Source organism: Kryptolebias marmoratus, linkage group LG2 (assembly GCF_001649575.2).
Source record: "Kryptolebias marmoratus isolate JLee-2015 linkage group LG2, ASM164957v2, whole genome shotgun sequence".
NCBI classification, from domain to species: domain Eukaryota; kingdom Metazoa; phylum Chordata; class Actinopteri; order Cyprinodontiformes; family Rivulidae; genus Kryptolebias; species Kryptolebias marmoratus.
The window spans coordinates 11,842,675-11,866,545 of record NC_051431.1 but is presented as its reverse complement, the minus strand read 5'-3'; the positions used below and the strand labels follow the sequence as shown (position 1 = coordinate 11,866,545).

The 23,871-nt window shown below is 37.9% G+C and overlaps 2 protein-coding genes across 2 annotated transcripts in view; both read left to right on the top strand.

The window, feature by feature from the left end:
- Window positions 1-11,637: 11,637 nt before the first annotated feature.
- LOC108240908 (histone H2A, sperm-like) lies at window positions 11,638-12,399 on the top strand. The gene is made up of 2 exons (XM_017424706.3): window positions 11,638-11,759; window positions 11,919-12,399. Exon 2 carries the CDS (start codon window positions 11,941-11,943, stop codon window positions 12,346-12,348), a length of 408 nt encoding a protein of 135 aa, XP_017280195.1. The 5' UTR covers window positions 11,638-11,759; window positions 11,919-11,940; the 3' UTR covers window positions 12,349-12,399.
- Window positions 12,400-14,162: 1,763 nt separating this feature from the next.
- Window positions 14,163-23,871, top strand: part of ppp1r37 (protein phosphatase 1, regulatory subunit 37) — a 35,109-nt gene continuing 25,400 nt past the window's right edge. The window contains exon 1 of the mRNA XM_017424743.3: window positions 14,163-15,915. Coding sequence (XP_017280232.1) covers window positions 15,165-15,915 — 751 coding nt within the window. The 5' untranslated portion in view covers window positions 14,163-15,164. The remainder of the gene's footprint in view (window positions 15,916-23,871) is intronic.

Below are 23,871 nucleotides of genomic sequence, written 5' to 3'. Positions count from 1 at the left end.
CAGTCTAGCACTAGTTGATGGGATAGTGTAAAGCAGGAATAATTAGTCACAGGTGTGAGCAATCAACACAGCTAAACCAGACAGGGAACATCCACTTTGTGTAGGTGGATATGGTAAGGCAGAAAAAAACAGGAACTGCTAGTAAAAAGAAAAGAATGTGGGTGAATTTATAAAAATAAAAGGAAAACATAGGTTATGGTCCAAGACCTCACTGTATTCTTTCCTGCAGGGACATGCCAGGCTGGTCTGAATGAAATCAGTGAAAGCTTCTTACCACTTGTGGATCTAAAATTAGGGAAAAAAATTAGAACCAGGTTCCCTTCAAGTCCACCAGCCATAAGTGTTTGATGCTGCGCACATTTCCACTTATGTAGGAAACTTTCATTTCCACAATAAACCACAGGGGAGACTTTATTATCTGGTCAAGTTATGGGTTGGTCTAGTTGGTTCAATGCTTAGATTTTTTTCAGTTGGTTTGTTTGTTTGGTTGGTCAGTAGGTCTGCTTAATGGTTGGTTGGTTGGTTTAATTGGATCAGTTGGTTAGTTGATTGGTTGGTTGGTTGGTTGGTTGGTCAGTTGGTGTACTAGGTTAGTTGATTGGTCTGTCTCATTGATTGGTTTGTCAGTTGGTTGATTGGACATCTAATTTGCTGGTTTAGTTGATTGGTTGGTCAATCAGTTTAGTTTGTTGGTTGGTTGGTCCATTGGTTGATTGGTTGAATGAACCAAACTTTGAATGAGTGAATGAATGAATGTAGAAAATCTGTAAAAATGTATCACATTTTCTATTGTGTATCTTATGTGTGCTTGTAATAAAACAGACTTCAGGAGGGGACTGAAATATTAAATAGCATTTTTTTCAAAGCTTTTTTAGTTTGTAAGTTGAGGGGTTTTGTGCGGCACTTCATTCTCAACATCAGCAACAAAACCTTTGATAATGTTTGCTACATTTAATACCTTCATTCAGAACAGTCATCCCTGCAAGCAAAGGTGTGGAATACATCTCTCCTAATTCCATTCTCATTACATTATGCACTCATTGGGGAGGAAACATTTGCCGGGGTTGGAAGAAAAGTATTTCCTCAATTCTTTTCCTCTGTAACTGTGAATTTGATTCCAGCTGCACCAGCTGTAACTCCAAGGGGAGGAAGGGTGGGAGCAGTACCAAGACAAAGCGATGGAAAGACTGATATATGCCCTCTAATCTCTACTGGTGGGCCACTGGAGAAGCAATTATTTTCTCTGATGACAAATGAAGAGATGAACCGAAACTCTTGAGGGACCAAAGGAATGCCAATTCAAAACCACAAATTTGGACTTCATTTATGTTTAAATGAATTTCATGATAGCCTTAAAAAAAAGTTTCACTCGGACAAACAACTATCTATTTGTGTCTGTGTGGAAAGAGAAGAAAACATGCACAACTATAGTTGGTAAAAGACTATTTGATAACTGTACATGTAATTGTAAATGTAATTTTTGGATATAAAACAACTATTTCTTGATTATAAAGTTAGTTGAGATGATTGTCATGGTTTTTGATCTGTTTTAAAGGAAATGTTGTTTTGCTATTATACAGTAAATGATGCAAATGCAAATCTTCTTAAGCAGGTTTTGTTTAAAAGCATCAACTCCATGATGATTATCAGATTATTTTCTCCCAAATGTACAATATAAATTCAGGATACCAAGATGAATTTGAAGCTAATGCCTTGGAAACAGTTGAATGTTTTGGGTTTTTTAACTCTTGGTTTTAAACCGTCACAAAGTAGAATGTCATTTATTATGACTTCTGTCTTGTTGTAGAGAAAACTGCTGGACCAGAGTAGTCCACAACAGATCCATCCACATATTTCTGAGACTGCCCCCAAGCGGCAGCAAGACTAAAATGTAGAGTGTTTTTTTTTTGGACCATTGTCACAGGACAAACAAAAGAACATGCTTAAGTTTTTAGCCAGGGTAGGCATTGTGACAGCTTAGCGGTTAGCACTGTTGACTCGTGGGTTCAACCCCTGGTTCTTTCTGTGTGGTGTTTGCGTGGGTTTTCTCCAGGTACTATGGTTTCCTCCCATAGTCCCAAAAACTTGCATGTTTAGGCTGCCTTCAGGCCCAGGCCTCCCTTGAAAAAGAGATGATCTCAATGAGATTTGCCTGGTTAAATGAAGGTAAAAAACAAGAGCAACTATAAGTAAGAACTTTGGGTGGTAAAATGTCACTGTCTATAATTAGTAAATCATCATGGCTTGCAGTTAAACTCTCTTGTTTGAACCCTTCTAGTATAAAATCTCCTGTTTCAGTCTGATGACTTCTGCCCTTCTGTAAAAGACTTCCGACATAAGAGTGATTCAAACAATAAGCTTGTTATATCAGCAAGACATGGAACATTTTTATTTTACAAATTACATAAAGGATGACTGCATTAACTAAATTAGACAGTAAGATAAAATGTGTGGGTTTTATTATAACAATTTGTACTGTGATTGTGAAAATTTAAACACAAAGACAAATACTCTACTTTTATGACTATTTTTTCTTTGCCACGTTTAGTAAGTGTGATAGTTTTTACTCATTCTGTCAGTTTTTTACAATGTATTTAATGTACACAATAATGACACCTCCATAAAATTTAAAGTAAATTTTATCTTTGGGATGTTACCTACACAAAAAGACAGCAGATAACTTGTTAGAGTACAATGTTCAGATGATAGATGAGTTCAGATGTTAGCTTGTGGCTGGCCATTCTAAAAATAATAACTTGGTTAAAACGCAATACTCTTTATGGCCTGCTAGATTAGTTAGCCAGTTTTATTTCTTTACCAGCTGTATCTTTCCTCCCTGTTGTTGATGCCAACCTTTCTCTGGTGTTATTATAACACAAACTTCACTTGATTCAAAATCCAGCTCCGATGGACAAATATATCCTAATCCAGATGTCACTGGCTGACTGGAAGCACTTCTTTAAATGAAAACAAGCTGCCACGTGGTACTGAAGATTCCCAAAACTTGGTCTGACTCAACGTCAGGTGTGTGTGTGTGTGTTTCTGAGTGTGTGGAGATACTATTTGGCAGATTGCAACAACAACTAGTAGGAAGGAAGCAGAGAAAAGCCAGCCAAGAGGCCATGGAGCATTTCCATTTGAACGCTTACGGGACATCAGCAAAGCCTGTTGTAATAGTGAGCACTCTAGCAGGTGTTCATATTATATGTGTTCTGAAGATGGCTGGCAGCAAAATTCAGTTAAAATCATTTCGATTTTTGAACTTATCGTGAAGCTGTATTATGTTTTAGTTGGAGGGAAAACGAGGGAGACATCCTGATTGAGGTTTGGTAACAGGATGGAAACACTAAAAACACGTCTTATAAACATCCCTCACAGTCCATTTGAATTCATTTATTTAGGAGGCCGTTCAGGAACTCAAGGCTGGGAGGGCTGACTCCATTAAATCACCAACAATGGTAACAACAGCAGGAGGAAGCGTGAGTATATCCAATATATCAATACATATACAGCACAAGAAATGGCGAGAATATGAAGAAAACCAATATTCACAGAAAATTCAAACTGAAAACTATTGTGCCACTTTAAACAGCACTGTTTACCTAATAGCAGCTAAGGAAAGGGTTTAAATCAGTCACAGTCCTATAATTTGGTGCGTTTGACTAATTTATCTTTCTTGGTTTACTCCACAGTTCATAGGTTATGCTCAAGTATAACCAATTGTCAAATCAGATAGATTTTAGCTGTTGTATTTTTATAAAGAAAAATTTCTGACCAGATTCAGGTGCTAACAGCTAGCTGTGACAATGGACTGCTGTTGTTTAATAACTAAAGTTCTCACCAATGATTGCAAGCACTAATTATATACCTTTATATTGGTATCAGTTTTACATTACATGATTATTTTCTTGGAATTCTGAGGTTCCGAGATTAAGATAATATTTCAGCCAGATTAGCTGCTCTAATGCAAAACTGGTTGTAAAAAGGGTTATAAAATGGTAGTTCCATGGACCATTATGAAACTGGAGTTGCTTTAACGTGGCAGCAATCCACTTTGGTCTTGGCCTTGCTCAGACTATCCATTAATGCTATCCTAAGAGTTTAGGAAAAACAACTGAACTCTGCCTTTTCAGCTGAATTGCAAAAGCTCCTCAGATGAGTAATGAGTTGTCTTCAACGAGAAAAGAAGTCCAGTCACTTTTTTTTTTAAACTTCGAGGATTTGCCATGTCCTGCATGACTGAGATTCTATACCAGGGCTTTTCAACTAAACTCCTCAGGGGGGCACAGGTAATGAAAGCCAACAGCTTATGAGCTGGACATCCAGTGGTTATTATCATTACGTAAATTTATTTTTAGTTTCAAATGTAGTTTTATTTTAAATGAACTCATAGGCAGGTGGGCTGAGTTGTATAGCCCTGCCATACATCATCTATATAACAGGATCACCTCAGTCATTTCAGATTTTTTTTAAATGTTTCTCTCACATATATTTTAAAATGATTTAAAATCTGAGCTCACCCGCGGGCCAGGTGTGGCCCCTGGGCCGCCAGTTCAATAGCCCTGTTTTAGACCAACGTATAACCAATCAGCTCCTTAATCCAATCAAAGTCAAACCTTATTTCTCTGCACTGAGGTCATTTAAAGAGCTAACAACAGATAAAATATTAATTGTTACTTCTTTTCACAGTTTTTAATCTTGTTGTTGTTATTAATTGTCTCACAGATGCTCTCACAGCTTTATTTATCCCACATTGGTTTCTGTTTAGAATTTGTCCTATAAAAATAGCTTTTACTGCTGTCACACAACTGTGTGGTGAGAGTTAATTTACACAAGTGACAATGATCAACATGTAGCTAATTATTTTTACTTTATTTTTTGTAATATTTGTTCCTAGAATAACAAAAATGTGCCTGTTACAGTTAAGAAACTACATTTACTAACTGCTGCATAATAAATAAAGTTTAATATGTATACCAGTGGTTAAAAAAAAACCCTAGCCATTATTCAACATTGCAATGACCTGTCAAGCTACAGAAAGCTATGAAGGCTTCCTTCTTCCCTGTGTTATGTCTGGGTTTATCCCCTGATCACTCCATCAGTCCTCTTCTTTCAGTTCTGGCAAAAGCAACTGCACAATACCATAAATCAGGCTTGTTTGTAACTAAAATGTGAAAACCAAGACTGAAGCTGCAGACGGGTATCTGATCCCCCCCGCTCAAAATACACAAAAACACAAACCAGAGAGTGACCTTGACCTGTCAGGGAAGGAGCCTGAAACCAGCAACTGGATATTTTAAACAGAATGGGACACATAATCAAAGTTTTCAGAGGTTCAGATGAGAGTAAGGGATGAAGCTGAGAAAGAAAGAAAGAATTAACAGAGAACACAAAAGATGAATAAACAATAAAAGAGATTTCCTTTGTGTTTCAGAGCACATTGTGGAGAAATCAGTTCAGTTCAACACGAGCATCAAAAACAAAAATGCTCTCAAATGACATGATATTTCCACAAATACCTAACAAGGTGGTTTCCTTCAAGGATTATTCATTTGTTTGTTTTTGTGCTTGTTTCTCTCTTTATTAAATCAAAAACTCACAGTAAAACATGGGAGGGTGGTGAAGAAACTCACAAACCTGTATGTTGTTTTTTTGTGACAGTTTTAAGCATTTCAGATGAAATATTTTGATATTTTCCAACCCATACAGATCCAGTTTCACATGTTTATGTTGGGTAAAACAAGCCTTCATTTTCTGAGTGAAAACTTGCTCGTTACTGTCAAAATAATTTGAGAAATTCTGGGAAACCTCCTGCTCCGAAATATGTTGATTTTATTGGTGAGCCAGGTTGTGCAGATGGTCTCGTAAAGATGGAGATATTGCCTGGGAAAGGGCTATAACAAACAATTTTTTTATAACAAAATCCAGACACCAATATTGTTAAATGGCCTGCAACCACAGCACCAAAACTGCGTCTCTTTCTTCCTGTCTTTTTCCACGTCAGGCGGGGGTGCGACCAGTCTGAGGGGCACAAGGAACCACTGCCAGAACTGTCACTTCCTACATGGCGGTTCTCAGGGAAGTGGGAGGGCTGGGAACAGGAAACTCCTCTAAACACATCACAGACAGACGGAAATGAATATTTAGAGGAATGAAGTGTGTGAATGCCTCTTTGTACGTGCTCGTGCGTTGGATGATGAGGTACCAAGGGTGTAAGGAGGAGAGAGACAGCGCAGGAAGAGATTTAAAATTTCAAAAAAATCTGAGAAAAAATCAAAGCCCTGCAGTGGAGAATAATGTGACCGAGCGCCAACACAAGTTATGGCTGAGGAAAAGAAAAAAAAAGAGGAAAGAGAGGGAAAACAGATGGAGGAATTAAAAAGTAGGGAGGAATGGGAGTTTTGCACAGGTGGGATGGACGGATGGGTGGCTGAGCAGGAAGATGGAAAATCTTTTGTCCTTCATTCTTCTTCCTTCCTCTAATGACGTGGCAGAAGATCTGAGGGGTTTTGGTCAATCCCCAAATGTAGGTGTTCAGTGGCAGATCAGATCCTGCCCCAGTTTTAAATCTCCCAAAGTTTATCTTGTGTTTTCTCACCGAAGGAGGAAAAATGATGAGAAAAAGGGAAGATCTTCAATTCTTCGAAATTTCTCAACCCAACACTGATTCTTTTTCTGATGTGTTTATTAGGTCTGTTTCTTCCATTATCTCTTACAAGAATTGTAAAAAATATAAAAATATATTCTTCCATATATAAAATGCTTTGTGCAATTCTACAGCAATAAAAATATTAAATTTTATCTCATAATTATGGCTTTCTGTTTTATAATTTTGTCAACGTTATGACATTTTCTATAATAATCCATTTCATTTTCTCTCCTTATTCCTGATTTACTGATGGTTATTTTGACAGCGACAAAATTTAAATCAAATTGCAGCCGAAAATGCTGAACAAAGTCAGACCAGAAAAAGAAAGACAGTAAAACTCACAAAACCAACATAGTAACAAAATGAATACATGCAAAAAAAATGTCCGCCACAGATTTTTTTTAAAGAAGTGTATTTTTAAGCCATTATGTTCTGATGCACAACCTCTGAACCGTGATGTTCAACAAGCAGTTCAAATGGATTCTCCTGTAAGCTGTTCTCCATAAGGGCGATCAGCTGTTTTTTCTGCACGTCGCAGTCAGACTTTGATTGATCTGGAGCTACGTGAATGCAGAGATCTGAGTCATGCATCAGAGCTGAGGAAGGAACTGCTTGAGGAGCACCAGCTAAATATATATACCAAATATTGAATCAGATGTTTTCTTTTCTGCAAACACACCTAATTTAATTTAAACCACTAAACCTAACTTATTTAGATGCCTTATATTTAGTTTTAAAAGCTTATATGGAAACTGATGAAAGCCTGGAAAGAACATTGTTTATTTCATTTTTTAATTTTTTGTTACACTTACCGAAAATTGGGACACCTTAATTGACAAGCTGTGATCAATGCAGTGTGTAGCCATCTAATGATTTCCTCCTGACATTTTGATGGATAAATATATTCCCTTTATTGTTGCAAATTATATGAGAGGTTTGATAATGGTCTTGCTTTGATCCTTTAAAAGCAAAAATTGGAAAAAGCTGCCCTGGGTCTTTTCTAATTGACTAAAATCATAATAAATCAACTCAATGGGTGGCACTAAAAGAATCATTGGAAAATTTTTATCTAAAAACAGCTTTATAACGGTTAGATTATTGTTTAATGGATTAACACTTACAAAAATGAAACTCATATTCCTCTAGGGAAAGCATATCACCTGCAGACTTGCATAATAAAGTTTTAAACAAAGATGTTGTGTGATTTGTTAGCACTCAGAATGTGTGTTGAGGCAAAATCTCAGCTATCATACCAAATATAAGCAAAAAAAATCTGTCAGTTTGACAGAGTTACAGCTATTTTTGTGTCTCAGCTACTTACCTTATGAAATATTAGCTCAATGTCTGTAAAACTGGCTGAGTTATAGCTATTTCTGCGTTTGCTAAGATGTGGCGGCCATCTTGAATGAGTTTAACTCCAAAAGTCAATCAGCAGATCTTCATCCAATGATTACTTTCTGAGAGTTTCATAAAAAACAGTTCATTTTGCTAACAGGCAAACCATCATACAGACCAGCAATTACATTATTGCCCACCTTTCTACCACCCTGGAACTGTGTTTATCTCCTAAAACCATTTCCTCGTGTAGGTCTGTTCAGCAGTAGTGAGCTGAGAAGGTTGCAGGAGCAATTGTAGAAAAACAATCACAACCTCACAGGCATTTTTCTCAGAAGGCGACAGACTATTGGGCATATTTACTTGCTGAGGCCGTTTAGCGTCTGGTCACAGCTCAGAAATAGTGCCTGATGGAGTGTCCACTTCTCTGGGCGAGACCCCAAAACTACACTGATCTACAAACACCAGAACAAGCAGCTCATTTCCATAATGACCAAAGCAGTTTACTGACAGAGAAACACAGATTGGTGCCAAGTCACAAACAACAATGTTAGTTAAATATTACAAACATGTAATTTACCACTGACACACATGGCTTATGCTGTCTATCTAGCTGTGAAAACGCAAGCCGAAAGGCAGGAATTTGATCACATGTGCAGGTATTAAAGAAGTGCTTCTCTGACTCAGATAAGACTCTGTTTATTGACTCTAATTTGATAAATAAACTCCTACATGTACATGAATGTCATCAATCTCTTGCACAAAGTTTAATGTGATTCTCTTAAAGACACCCTAAATTTTGCACTCTGACATACAAATACATGCAAAAGAGCCAGGTAGAAAGATTGCTGTATACAAATCTTACAAAGGCTAATTCGGCAATGTAATTGAATGATAAATACAGCCACAAACATGCACCAAATCTGGTAACAGGCAGAGTAAAGCTTTAGTAAATATTTCTCTCTAAGGGCCTCATTTCACATGACATTACTGTGTATCCACAAGGTTTTATAATTAAAGTGGATCCACTCAAAGCTTGACTCACTGTCCAGTTATGGTGAAAATATCTCAATAATTCACTTTTTATTAACTTCAAGCTGCAGGAGGTGCCATATATTCACCTTTTTACAGCTTAGTATTATGAGTGGAAAAAGGAGCAGATGATAAAAGAAGTTAACAGTCACTGAACACTTAGAAGGTAGATTTGTGGGTTTGAAAAGTTGCCATATTTCAAAGATTGAATGAGAACGGGCAATTATGTGTGCATCACAGATAAAGGCGCAGGGCTGCTGAAAAGCACAATAAAAATGAGTAAAGAAAAGCCTGTACACATATTCTTTACCACAGGACTGATTTATTTGACAAGGTTTCAATCCAAACAGATTTTTGTCAGGTCAAAGAAGTATATTTTATAAAATAAGTCCTCATTACTTGTATAGCACAGTCTATAATCTGAAGTTGTACGCTTGACAGAAGAAAACAACCCTTGAAGTTCGCAAAAGAAGTTTATTTCTTTATAAAACATTAGGTACAATCTCCTCCAAGTTTCTGAGAAAAAGGGGATCAACAAAATCCAAAAGTAATGACACAATCCTCCTAAAAGCCACATCTAGGATTAATGCTAATAAAAAATAGGCTTTTTTATATTTCAGATAAACAAAAGAGTGACTTCCTATGACTTAAAGGTCACTTTCCTTATTGAAAGATAAAAGCAAACACAAACATATGAAGTCGGTTTAATTAAAAATGAAGTGGCATTTATTTTATTGAAACTATTGACAGATAAAAAACAAAAGCAGTGAGAAGCTGCGGTGTCTGGTTTTGCCTTCGTGGCCTCTTTTGCTCTTTCTTTCATCTCGTCTCTTTTCTCTCAGCAGCAGACTGGAAACTTCAGTGTTAGTGGCTACTGTTGCTAATAAATACAGGAGGCCTTCAGCCTTTATCCAGACAAAAATCCTCAAGAGAACCGTATGAGAACGAATGGCTTTCCTCAATGACGGCAGCTGACATTATTAAAAAAATAGAAAATAAAAAAACTACAGCGTGCAGTCTAATACGGTGCTGCGGTCTCAGCAGAGTGCAAATAAATTCTGTCAGGAAACAGCTCCATCTGTGTACTGGCACTAACATGCTTGAAAGTTAGACTGATATGCTCTAACGGCTGTCGTCCTCGTGTGAAGAGGATGTTGAGAGGTTAAACAGAATTGCATCCAATCGGTCCAAGGACGACCTGCTGGGAAGGTCCCTGCTTAATTTGTCTTCCTGCTGCTTTGCGATTGGCTCGTTGCCACACTTTAGAGTGAACTCAAACGGTCTTTCTCTTTTTCTTCTCCGTCTCCCACCGTCAGTACATGGAAGTAGAAGGCAAATACTCAGACTAAAGCCAGTTACCAAACACTTTGACAGTGAGGATACTGACAATGACAGTTCAATCACTGCTTCATTAGGAGTCCATAATGTACACATGTAGCCGTTTATTATCATTTATTCTACTCAGACCGAAAACCAGGCTTATGTGATCTGATGTTCAAAAAGATTTTGTTTTATTGCACTTTACTCTTGACCCATCTTTTTGTTTAACTTCTTCCACATTCAGCCTTAAAACCAGTAAGTCTCGGCTATCACTAGATCACTTTCAAGGCTCAGGTCAATTCGCTGGGGCAGCCATCTTAAACTGGGTTGACTCCAAAAGTAAATAAGTTGTAGAAGTACATCTAATGATTCTTTTCTGAAGGTTTCATTAAAATCTGTCCTGTGGTTAATGAGATTTTTTGCTAACAGACAGACACGCTCTACTCAAAAAGTCTCATGAATACTCAGTAATACTTTGTTTTTCAACTCAAGTCTCTAGTTTCCATGATGTTTGATTCCCTCTAAGGATTTCTGTTTTTATCAACATTTGATGCACTTTGTTCTTTATTACTGCTCTTGGAATGCTCAGCACAGAAAACAATTATCATTTTAAACAAAACCCTTCGGGACCTAGAGAATTGGATCTTATTCCTTTATTTGCTGATTATTTTAATCTGTTTTTTTGTAGTTGTTGTTGTTGTTAGAAGTTATTGTCTGAACTGGTAGCTATACATGAACTTTGGACTAATGAAACTGATAATCTGACTGATCTGTGAGAAGATGATGATGATGATGATGATGATGATGATGATGATGATGATGATGATGATGATGATGATGATGATGATGATGATGGTGGTGGTGGTGGTACCAACAAACAACAGACAAATAGCAGGTAAGATTTCCAACAAGGTGTTTCTATGCAAATCTGTTTTGTTATAAATTAATTCTAAGGAACTCAAACATATTTGGCACTCCTGCAAACAAACACAACAGGGACACATTAAAGGCTTGAATAATGTGTAAACTTGTAAAACATCGACCATTAATAAAGCAAACTGGAGTTCAATAAAATGAAAACTTAAGGCACCAGGATGCATGTAAAATCTGAGGTCTGTGCTGCCATCTGCTGGGGATGCTTTTACGAGCTGATGACACAATTAGGATTAACTTGGTTTATTGCCTGAGTTGCGTACAGCCCTCCCTTAATATGGATATGTGTTGTTTTCTTTTTTTTTCTAGAGCTGATAAATTTGGAGTATTGATCAAATCAAAAAGCATGAGTTTGACACTTTTTTTCTAACTCTCCTTACGCAGGTGCAGAAGTCAATCCAGGTGACACTAATCATCAAATAACTGCTGGCTGATATAAAAGCTGTTTTTTGGTGGCTCAGTTTATATGTGGTGACTGTGCTGGGAGTTGGTGAGTGCTTTAGGTTTTTAATGTTAAATTTGGTCTGAAAGATGTTGGTGTTTTTGCTGCATTTGATAAAGCTTAACCTAATTAACTTGACTTAATTAGTCTTTTTCTTTTTTGGTGTCATTTGGGGAGTTTGTTTTTTATTTCTTTATTCTTCTGCAGCTTTTTTAGACCCGGCCTAAAGATGTCTGGCCGAGGAAAGAAATCTGCCCGCAAACCAAAACCTGCCATGTCCCGCTCCTCCAGAGCAGGGCTCACTTTCCCAGTAAGCCGCATCCACAGGCTGCTCAAAAGAGGCCAGTACGCAGAGAGGACTGGCCCCGGTGCTGCAGTGTACCTTGCAGCTGTCCTGGAGTACCTCTGCGCCGAGCTCCTGGAGCTGGCAGGAAAAGCCTGCCAGGAGAACAAGAAGCAGCGCATTACTCCACGTCACATCCTGCTGGCTGTGAAGAACGATGAGGAGCTCAACCAGCTGTTGGCAGGGGTCACAATCTCAGATGGTGGCGTGCTCCCAAACATCCAGCCAAGCCTGCTCCCGAAGAAGACCAAGGTTTCAAGGAAAGATGGCTCTGCTGAAGATTCCCAGTCTTAAGACTCTTAACAAGTGTTTATACCAAAACAATAAAGTGTATTTTTTTGTAAATATTGGTCATGTCATTCCTTTAAATGTAATGCATTTGAATGTTTGGAAACTGTTTAACATGGAAACTTCTAAGTTTCCCTGCTTCATTCTTTCCACCGCATGTGTAAAAGGTATCATGCATATGCAGAATTTTTAAAGTGTAATTCTTACTGCGAGGCCAAATGACACAGACTAGTCCATAACTCAAGATTCTTGCTGGTGCTTGAGTAACTAATTGAATCTTCATGAATGCCAAATCTTTTTTTCTAAAACCTTTGGAGTTTTTTTCTTTCTCAAAACTACTGTGCAATTTGCAAGTTCAACCTGTTTTTACAATAAACCTAACTTGTGGAAGAACTTGTTTCCATGAAAGACTTTTTCCAATTTTTTTTTTTTTTTGTTTGTTTTTTTTTCTTCTCCAAAACCTAAGATCTAGCATGTATTGGGTCAAACTAAACACAAGATTTAAGATCAGACCAAAATTTTATGTATTTCTCACAGAGTATTTCAGCAAGTTGCAAGCTTGGTGTCCATAAATCTTTTAAATAAACACATTTAGAAGTCTCTTTATAGTCAGATGTTAAAAATTAATCTAGTTTTTTTTTTTAATGACAACTTTAAAAGTTGTCTGGGAGCAAAATTCTTTGCTACATGGATTTTTCTGTCTTTATCTATGGTCCCTGGGAAATATATCACCAGAAAAGCCCAGGGTTTCCCTTTCACTGTGTATTAGGATTTAGAAAAATAAACATAACAAAGATGTCTCAAACTTAAGTCCAAGCAAGAGGACAGAACTCATTTAAACCTATAGCCTACCTAACAAGATATGAGCCTATATGTTTTAGAAAAGAACTAAACAGTCTTGTCAATAAGCTTTTTGTTTTAAACAAGGACACTGAAAATTGTTACATGTACTCATTGAAATGCCATGAAGTACAGTAAAATAAAATCCATAAAGAAACAATAAGCACAACTTTTTTTTTCTCATCACATCTGGTAGTGGTTCAAATTTCGTAAGCAGAATTTGTAAACTGCTGCAACTACAGTGCGCTTTTGTTTACATACAGAAACAGCCAAAGTGACTGAAAATAGTCAACAGTTTTGACGTCTATGGAAGAGATGTGTTGGGTTAAGAAGTTTGCCAATTTTGATGTATTTTTACATATCTACGCTTAGAATTATTGAGTAAAGTCTGCAGATCAAATGGTAGGTTGGGTCAAAATGTTAAACTTACCACCTTAAAAGAAGTTTCACAAAAGTTGCTTTGAAATCCGAGTTCTGCCTTTATATTGTTCCACCTTCCTGCTTGATTCCCAAAATTTATTCTTGACAGCCGTTTAACTGTTTAGCAACAGATTAACTCCTATATTTTCACCTAAACATCTTCTCCGAGATTCTACACTTGCCCGATTTCACCATATTTGTTTACCTACACAGACTATGGCCAGCCTGATGTAGGTCAATCACGTGACTCAAGCTTCCAAATGGTTTCTGAAGAGTCAGCAGAGTATTTCATTTACATTCAGCGCGTACCTGCATTTTAGAATTTTATATCTGGAAAACTACTGGAGTAAACTTTTTTCAAACTGCACAGTTTGATGTAGTTCTGGACAACCCCTCTTTTATGTTTGACTTCACAGTTTGCACCGAGTACCCTTTAAACGCCTCCATGTGTGCGCCTTGTTAAGCAGCAGCCCCTTCAACAACAACTGTGTGTTTGCTGAACATACCCTGCGAGAGCGGCGACGTGATGACGTAAGACGCACGAACAGCAAACAGTTCAGTTGTTGGACTTCAACAGGCTAAGCGGAGGGTAACGCTGGACAAAAAAAAAAAAGAATAGGCTCAGCTGACTTATCCCGGAGACAGATACGATCTCGGGACCGGGCTGATGGGAGTCTCGCAACTATAGTCTTTGAACAATTAGCACTGTTAGCCCCCCGGCACCGTCCCGTTGACGCTAACGCTGTAAGGTTAAACAACATGCTCGTTGCTCGGAGTGTGACGCCTGTTTTTTCCGTCGCCGCCACTGGTCGAGGGCTGTGATGCGAGCAGAGTTGCAGCACGACAGAGGAGGGTGAGACCAAGAGAGCTACGGTGGGGAGAAAAAAAACCCAGAAAGAAACATATTTATTTATTTCTTGTCGCGAAAGAATGGACTTGGAGAGACGGACGGAAGCAGGCATGCGACGGCACTCGGGCCTGGACGTGCTAACAAATGTTAGCTCTCTTTAATTCATGTCGACTCGGTTCGGTGTCGGATTGTGAGCATACTTTGCCACCGTAATGGAGGCACCTTGAGTGACTTGTTTGTTTCGGTGTGTTGGCCTGGTCCTATTTATTACTGCTGGCAATGTGTTGACGACTAAAGAGACTTTTGTCGGTGTCTAATTTGGAGCAACACGACAGAGTGGTGATTACCTGCCTGGATGTTGGGCTAAGTTTTGCTTTATGTCTAATACTGAAACAGTGTCTGTTTTAGCACAGGTATCACACAGCTCTGGTATTAATGTTTGTATGAAATTGCACTTTAATTAGCTGACTCGCCTATTTGGGGGTTTTGAAATCAGCTATTAAAAATAACCTCCAGTACTAAAACTAAAAAAAAAACACCTACAAGTGATTTTCCAGTAAAGGACCAATCCAGGTGCTCATCAGCGTTATTTGTTGTAAGGTCAGCAAGCAGATACAGTCTTATCTATGTCAGTTGGTTCTTAGTCATTGTTTAACCTTATGTCCATTCAGTGTGGCACAGTTGAAAACTGAGTTTCGCTGGAAATGTAAACATGAATATCCAAGAGAATTGTATAGATGTACGCAATGTCAAAACAAAGAGCAGCGTGGACGATGATCATAACACTACAAACAGCACAGAAGGGGTCACTCCTCGGATCTCTGACATGATGACGGACGGTGACACAAAAAAACAAAACCTTCCTCCCACAGAGGGCTCTGAAACCATCCTGATGCCTGGGCTCACTGACAATCTTCAAGCTGCTAAGGAAGATAACAACCAGCCACACGACACAATGAAAATTGATGAAGTCAATGGGAATAAAAGGAGTTGTGCCCAGGATTCCCCTGCTGTAGATAATCCCACTGACTTGATCTTGTCTAACGATGAGCAGCACAAGACTGTTATTAAGGAGGAGAAAATGAAGGATAGCGACAGCAACTCGGCAGGAGCTGTTGTAGAAGCTGGGGACGATGGTGGGGACATGGACATGGGTGTGGATCTGAGTCTGGATGAGACTGGTGTGTTGGAGGCTGAATCTGCAGATGTTCAATCAAACTCAGATACTGTTTTGGACTCGGTGTCTACTCCTCAGGATGCCCCATCTGTCAGAACTGTAGAAAGCCCAGAAGATGCAAAGCAGACATCCAGCACTGAGGCTTCTGTCGCTAACCAAGCTGGACTGTACCCCTTGGTGGAGGACGGGGACGATAAACAAAAACCAAGTGGCAAAAAGGTGACGTTTCCTTCAGATGACGATATTGTCTCCGGAGCAGTGGAGCCTAAGGATCCCTGGAGACATGGTAATACTTGTCTGTTTTTGCATGTCTGTATGTGTAAACGACTTTTTGATTGATGATTTGTTTTACATCTGCTGTGCTTGTGTGAACATGTCAGTTCACTGGCATTTACCAGAACTTTTCTTTTTGCAGCATTTTCGTCCAGCTCTGATGTAAAGAGCTATTGACAGACATTTCTTGTCAGGCACACGTCATCCATAAACTCGTGATGGATGTTTTAAAACCCAGGAGGTCTTTAAACTTTCAATTCTTTAGGAAGAGCATTTGCTGTCTTTCTTGAAAGCTTGTAACGTCTTTTAAGGCCACATTACAGTGTATTTAGTCCTGAACCGCCACCCCCTTGTTAAACAGAAGTTTTAACAGTCAGATAAATACGATATTAGATTATTCTCTCTTTTACTTTGCCCCAAAGAGCCAAACTGTTTATATAAGACCCAGACCTGTGCTGTGTCCAATATGCTGAGATTCCCACCACTCCTTGAGGTGTGCCATTTTATCACAGCATGTTTCCGTTTGTTCAATGAAAGCATGCCTCAAAAGGTCCATCGAGGATGTGGCACTGCCCTGACTTTGTTTACACTGAGAAAGCTCAGTATGTAGCTTAGACTGAAACAAAAGCTTTTACCTTTTAACCATCACTATGCACCTTAAAGTTAGCTGCATGTGAACCGAATATCGGTTATGGATATTTATTGTAAAACCAAAATTATATGCGCAAGTGCTATAATGGAAAATTGTCCAAACTTTACATGTCCTCCTTTTTTTCCTATTTTACATTTTATCTCTCATCTTTTCTGATATAAGCCTTCTGATATGATCATTGGATCATCTGTTACCAAGTCTTTTTTGTTGCGATTTTGTTTTCGTTTATGATTTTTGGAGTCCAGTTCCTCTTCTAAATTGCAACTGTGCTGTTTTTTTTTCTTTTGGTTGTTTGTTTGTTTTTTAATATATTCAGTAGCCTCATGATGACGGAGCTGGAAAGCCATGTGTGACTCACGCTCTTTTATTTGGTGTTGATAATGGACACTATTTAATAAACAGACATACAGGTCTAATGTGAAAACTGTTGTTCGCTCACAGCAGTTGACTGCAGTTTGAGAAGATGACATATGGTGTTAATTATACTGCCAATCTTAAAATCCCTGTGTTTGTGATCTGGATGGCTTTAAAGGTCAAGCCATTAAGTCTTTCTCCCCCTAATGTAGAATTAGTAAAATGAAGATGTGACAAATCCAGATAGGAGTGTAAAAATATGTGTTAACAACGCTCTGCTTAGTTTGTTGCATAAGATCAGACAGCCACCATGAAATTCAAATATGTTTTCTTCCGTTTAACGTGTTTAATATTGTCAACAATTTCCTTAAGTGGCTATCACTTAACCACGTTGCCTTCTCAGACTCAGTCTATTTCAGGCAGCCAGTTTGGTTGTAAATTGGGCATAAAATATCTCTAGTCTGACTCTGTAGGAGCAATGTCCAAACTGGTCAGCCAAGTTTTCGGGGCCTCATGAAACACATGACAAACAGCTCAGTATTTAAATGACTGCACTGTATTTTTAGATTATTTATCAAATGTCTTTATCGTGGCGCTTATTTAAGTTCCAAAGTTCCCACAGATTGTGCTTTGGACACTGAGGTAGACGAGGCTGGCTGCATTTTATCACATGATATAATGTTTGGACTGCAGATCAAGACAAGGAGGATCAGATCATTTTTGGCTCATTTGGCCCAAGTCATTTTTTTAAAATACAGTCAGAAATAAAGCAGTTTAAATTAAAAGAAAACAAAAATTAAACAACTATTGTGATTATTTTTTTTTAATATCTTTATGGTGTTTTTATGTCAAAAATCATTTGTTTCTACCTCCTGGGAAATGACAATTAATATATTTTTTCTTGTCAAGCAAGAAGTAAAGTAAATATTTCTAGATTGTAACCTGCTATTTGGGCATAAGAATGTTTTAAAGTTAACTCAGTTTGAAAAATATTTTTTTAGCCATTTGTTTGACATTTTTTGACCTCAAACAGGCATAAAGAAAAGCTATATAAATAAGCTGAATTTAATTTAAATGCTATACACATTATTGAGTCTCTAGGTTCAAGTAATTTAGTTTCAAATAGTCCTGGTATCTTTGTTTTTAAAACTATAAAACATCAATATCATCTTCATTGCCATTGGTTAATCATCATATTCTTATAAAGTAAATAAGAAGTTATCTAATTATGATTGTTGATCTGTCTTCTGCTTTATAAGCAAGTGAGCAGCAGAAAACCTTTAAAATTAAAGAAATGTTTGTCAAATCTGTCCAGAACCTATCATCCAAAGTGGCAAACTAACACCATGTGTAAACAGTGCATTTGTAAAGACCAAACTGTTAATTTTGCCCCTTTGTTCATAATATTTTTCTGCTGCTAACAGATGCCCAAATTTACTTACAAATACTGATGCAAATATAGAAAATGCTCACTTCACAAAACAGTTTTTAAAAACACCTGTCCAACAACTTTGAAATACCTCAAGAAGAGATTTTTTTATTTGTAATTTCAAATTTTCCCATACATTTCCTCTAATTTAAATGTAAACAACATGGCCATATATGCTGGATTTAATAAACTTTTAACAATAATTTAGATATATTTCAGTTGTTTTGCTTCTGTCTGAAAGCTCCTCGGGCTTTGTTAGGAGTGAGCACGGTGCCACAATAGATTCCCGGTCCATCTAGACCTTTTATCTGCAGATCTAATGTCAGTTTCCCTGTCTCCCTGTCCTGTGTCATTTGTCAGAAACATAGCTGTGAAATGAGCTCAAGAGGCCTGGAGCTTCACTCGCCGTCAGAGTTGTGGGTTTGGAGGAAGGAATATGTTAGATTGGTATGAGATATTTGCAAAGTAGCAGATATGAAGCCTAAATTGGGCCAGAAAAGAAGCTTCTTCACTGAGTGAACCTAAAGCAGGTTGCCATTTAAAACAAACACCCTGTTTAGGAGAAAAGTGTTTCTGGGGAGCAGCAGTAGGCAGCTGGGGTGTCAGATTTCCATGTACATCTTGGCGCTCTTATTTTCCAGACTTGTTATCCAGTTTGTGATAACAACAACCATGCAACGAGTGAGAAGACTAAGATTAAGAGAAAACACTGACATGCAGCGAGCCTACTGGTGAAAATTGCACTCGAGCTTCATGTTTTTCCCCGTGCCCCTGTATTGTGTTGTTATAGTTGCATAATATTGTTTAGAGTTTCTTTACCTCCCTCAGTTAACACCGGAGGGATGCTTGTTTTCTTCTAGCCCAGGACAAATACTGAATCATATCCTGAGATTCCTTGGCTTCCCTTTGTGCTTCATACCTTCCTCCTCTTCTCCTCCCATATTTCTTTTTATTCCTAACAGGCGAGATCAGTGGTGCAGCTGAGTTTAATATCAATAATACTGCATTTTGTATCAAATAACTTGCTGAATGCAGGATGTGTATACATTTGTTTTATTAGACACAACTTAAATAAACATATATTTTACAAACTGTAGAAGAACATGGACACTCAAAAGTAATATATATAGGAGCAATTGCTTGAAAGAAAACTAAATTCTGGGCTACAGTAAGCTGGTTGTAGGAGCTGATGTTGCATGGCAGATTGCCAGTTTTTCTTTTTAAGAGTGGACAATATCAGCCGATTAAAGTTGGTTGGCAGATTAATCGGTCTAACACTACTCATTTATTTAAGCAACAAAACTTTCTGGCCCCTTTGCTATTCCATTTAATGTTATTAGACCCAAAAATCACTTAGCACAAGGTCATTGGAGACTCTTTATGAAATGTTTTTGACTGTGGACCATTTAGCCAACCTGTAAACTAAGCCTTTCAGTGTGGAGTATAAAGAGAAAAGCACTGGAATAAAAAAAAATAAAGTTAACTGTGTTTGTGTGAGCAGCAGACCAGTGCTGGATTTTTATGGTTCAATAATGCCAGCGGTTTTGTGAAGTCATCTGAACAAAACATGAACACTTTTGATTACTGGACCATAAATTATTCCAGATTTTTTTTTTTTTTAATCCTGTTTCGTTCTGTGCAAAGATAATGCTTCATCTGACTGGAGTCAAAAAGCTGCAACGATCTGACCGCTGAACTATCCAAGTTGGTATTAATAAATGTCAGCTGATAGTGCTTGGTTTTGGGCACTGTTGGTGTATTCGTTATCGCATTTTCCATCAAAATATAACAAACAGAGAGAGCTCATACAATTACTGGGGCAGAAAAGGCCTGGTATTAAAACTCTCAGATTAAGACTTTCAGTGATTTATTCATTGTGGTAACATTAAGATACAAAGCGACTAAAAGATGAAACCAATTTTAACTTAACCAAACATTCGCCTGAATACTTTTGTAAACTCTTACGAGTAAAGTTGGATAAACAGTGGCAGTGTAAATGTACCATCATTATTTGGTATTCAAAGTACAGTTTGGTCAGCTAGCAGGATGAGGGTTAACTTGTGGCTTCAGCAAACAAATTTCTACTAACTAATGGTCCAAGATATTCTAAACTTAGTTTCTTTTCCTGTTATTTATTTTTCCCAGTCATGATCCACTGATACTAATGTCTCATGAGATGAGCTGCCTTTTTGGCTGTCTCATGCTTAGACGTGGGATCTACTGCATATATTTGCTTATGTAGCACATGCACCTTTTTGTTTGTCTTGTAAATTTAAGAAGTGAAGTGTCTGTTTGTTTTCTGCTGAACCCTGCTCTTTGACTTTGTTCCTGTCTTCACTGTGAACTTAAACACAATCTTTTTTTTTTTTTAATTTTTTTTAACAGACAGGGCTGGTGATTTATTGTGAATGCTAGAACTGTCGCAATAACTGCGTTGAACTTTCTGTCCTCGTCGAACAGGAATTCCTCGCTCTTCCTTCTCATTCCAGCTCCTCTGGCGTTTTAAAGAGGCTTGAAGTGACTAATCTTAACTGCACTGTCTGCCGAGCCTACAAAAGACTTTGACGTTTGAAAATTATGCCTAACGTCATCTTGTTTCTCCGATCTGTGGTTTTTGAAAACGAGTCTGGTTTCTTGTTAGAAATGGTTTGGAATGGCTTCTCTGTGTTTTTGTTTTCAGACCTGTATCATAAATTAATGAAGGGGTGCTCTGAACGAATGTTTACAATGTTGTTACTAAAACCTGAAAATCCACATGAACATGTTGTGGTAATGTTTAATATCTGCCTGTATCTGCTTGGTTTGCATTTATGTGCAAAAACAACCACAACTCTGATCTGTGTTGTCCAGTAACAAGTAATTTAAGGACTAGTGTTGTGTGATTGTGTGAGATGTCTTGGTTTTGTTGGAAGCCTGAGGTTTGCAGGTGTTGTCATTTTCCACCTCAGCCTGCCATGTTTATTACCAATCAGCAGTCGGAATACATTCCAATGTTTGTGCGTAACCACACTGATTGTGATGTAGTTTTTAGGCAATAGCATCCTGCTAAAATCCAGACCATTATTGTTTGTTTGTATTTAATGTATTATCACCGTCTTGCGAGCTTGTCTTCTTTGCCCCACTTCTGATAAACCCGGCATGCCAGCTGCTGTGTGTTAATGACGCTGGTGCCACAACACACGACACAGCAGTGTGAAATGGCAGCAACAGGACTAGAGAATGGGAGGGCGAGGCTATTTTCAACACTGTCGCTTGCATGTTAAATAGGAACTGACAGTTGTTTTGTTCTGATGCCAACGTTTCTGAATTTTCTCTGTAAATTTGCCTTGGCATATTGTAAATGCTTGTAGAAAACTGAAAACTGTCACCTGAATTTTTTTACAAAGATGTTGTGCTATGTGTAGCACTTGGAACATGTGTTAAGCATGACTCTCAGCTACTACCATGCCAAATATTAGTTCAGTGTCTGTAAAATCGACTAAGTTGCAGCCGTTTTTGTGCTGAGTAAAGTCAATTAGCTGTGGTGGCCATCTTAAATTGAGACAACGCCAAAAGGTAATCGGTTGTAGATGTACATTCACTGATTACTTTAAGAGTTTCATTACAATCAGTCCACTGGTTCATGAGATATTTTGCTGACAGACAGATAGGGTTGATGCCAACATAAAATATTTCCCAATATGAAGTTCTTAAAATATAAGTTGGGGATGATGCTCAGCTACTACCTCATCAAATTTGCTCTAAATATCTGTAAAATTGACTGAGTTATACTTATTTTTGTGTTTTGTAATGTGCATTGGCTGTGGCGGCCTTCTTGAATTGGATTAACTCATAAAATTAATTGCTTGTAGATAATCATTCATTGATTACTTTTTGGGACTTTGATTCAAAGCTGTCCTCAGATTTGTGAGTTTTGCTACCGGTACAGATAAACATTTACACAAACAGACACACACGTACTAACATTATTACTCCGCGAAGGATGTTAAAAATCACTTCTGGACTAACTGTGTATCCACTGATTATAAGTCGTAAATATTTTGGATTAATTTATAAGCTCTGCTGACTCTACAGCTTCCCTGTATGTTCTCTGAGGTCTGTCTCTAGTCTTTCTCGTTGGTGCAACATGTTTTAAATAACTAGTCTGTCAACACTGTTTTTGGCTGTTAACTGTCATTAACATTTCAGCTTTGAAATCATTTTTAATGATTGACTTTAGGTGATCAGAAGTAGCACATTGGTACATTTTGTCCCTCCAGTCAACATGCCTTTCACCTAAAGAAAACTTGGTTCAGTTGGTGTTTTAGTAGCTGCCCCTATATAACTAGTCAAAAAAGTACCTTGTGAGTTGCTGTTCATTACTCAGAAATATTCTCTGCTGAGCCCTCAGTTATCCATGCAGCTCCAGATGTATAATATTTGCAGGTCAGCAGGTTTATCTGCAGTAGCCTGGCTGACTCAGCAGTAGTTTTCACCACAATTTCACAAGTCAAATAGATAAAATACAAACCATTATGTGTTAATGCACCTTCAATGGAGTCCTTTCTTTCTGCCAGATCTCCTTTCCCCTTTCTTTGAAAAGTATCAGCCACTTCTGAGAAAGCACAACATGTTTGCACTTGGTGTCAGTTAGGACGAAGAAGAAAAGAACAGCGATGAAGGCAGAGAAGTGATCGTGTTGAAGAGAATAACGCTTTAATACGAACAGAGCCAGCCCAGTCTATTCAAATAATCCTATTTAGCAGTTTTCCAGGATCATGAGTGGTTTACGTCAGGTCTTGCACGACTCCTTGTGATACAGAAGTGAAGTGAAATGCTAGCATTAGATTAGTTTGTGTAAGCTGATAGTTGTCTGTAGGCATGCAGCACCTTCGTTTTCCGACACCGGTGAGGATTTAACCCCTTTCAGTCTGTCAGAAGACGAGAATTGCATGTGTATACAGGCCCTTAAGGTTTGGAATTTCATGATGTAATTGTAGGTGTCCTTACATTCCCTTTAGTGTCATTCATAGGCACCAGACCTCAGATCAGGAGTTTGAACAGTGGGATGGGGATGTTCTTTTGTTGTTGTTTTTTTAAAAAACCAACGTCTTTATGTTTTTCTAGCAGTTAGGCAGGTGAAAATAGAAAAATAAGAGGAGGCTGTAGTCCTCAACAAGCTCACAAGTTTCCATTGCTTGTTTTAATATTAAATCCTTGCCCAACAGATCGGAAATCGCATACCAAAACAATGAAACAAACTTTCCTGTAAGTGCAACAACATCCTCCTTTTAGGATGGGTATTGGGGACAAATTACTGAACAGCTGGTCCATAATTAGAACATAAACTTACAGCAATGCCTCAGATTTTTAACTTTGATGAAGTGAGGTAAGCAGCAGTGGAGACCAGACTACGTTTTTCAATTTACCATCAGATCCCGCAGTACAGTGAGTCTCTTCATAACTAATTTAATTATAGGCAAATAAAAGTTGCTGCAAACAGTTTTACACAAAGTTTATAGGTGTTGTTATGCGACTCACATGGGCTGCAAAAT

Bases quoted from the DNA above. Each gene is read 5' to 3' on its own strand.
- LOC108240908 (XM_017424706.3), top strand. From the start codon at position 11,941: ATGTCTGGCCGAGGAAAGAAATCTGCCCGCAAACCAAAACCTGCCATG.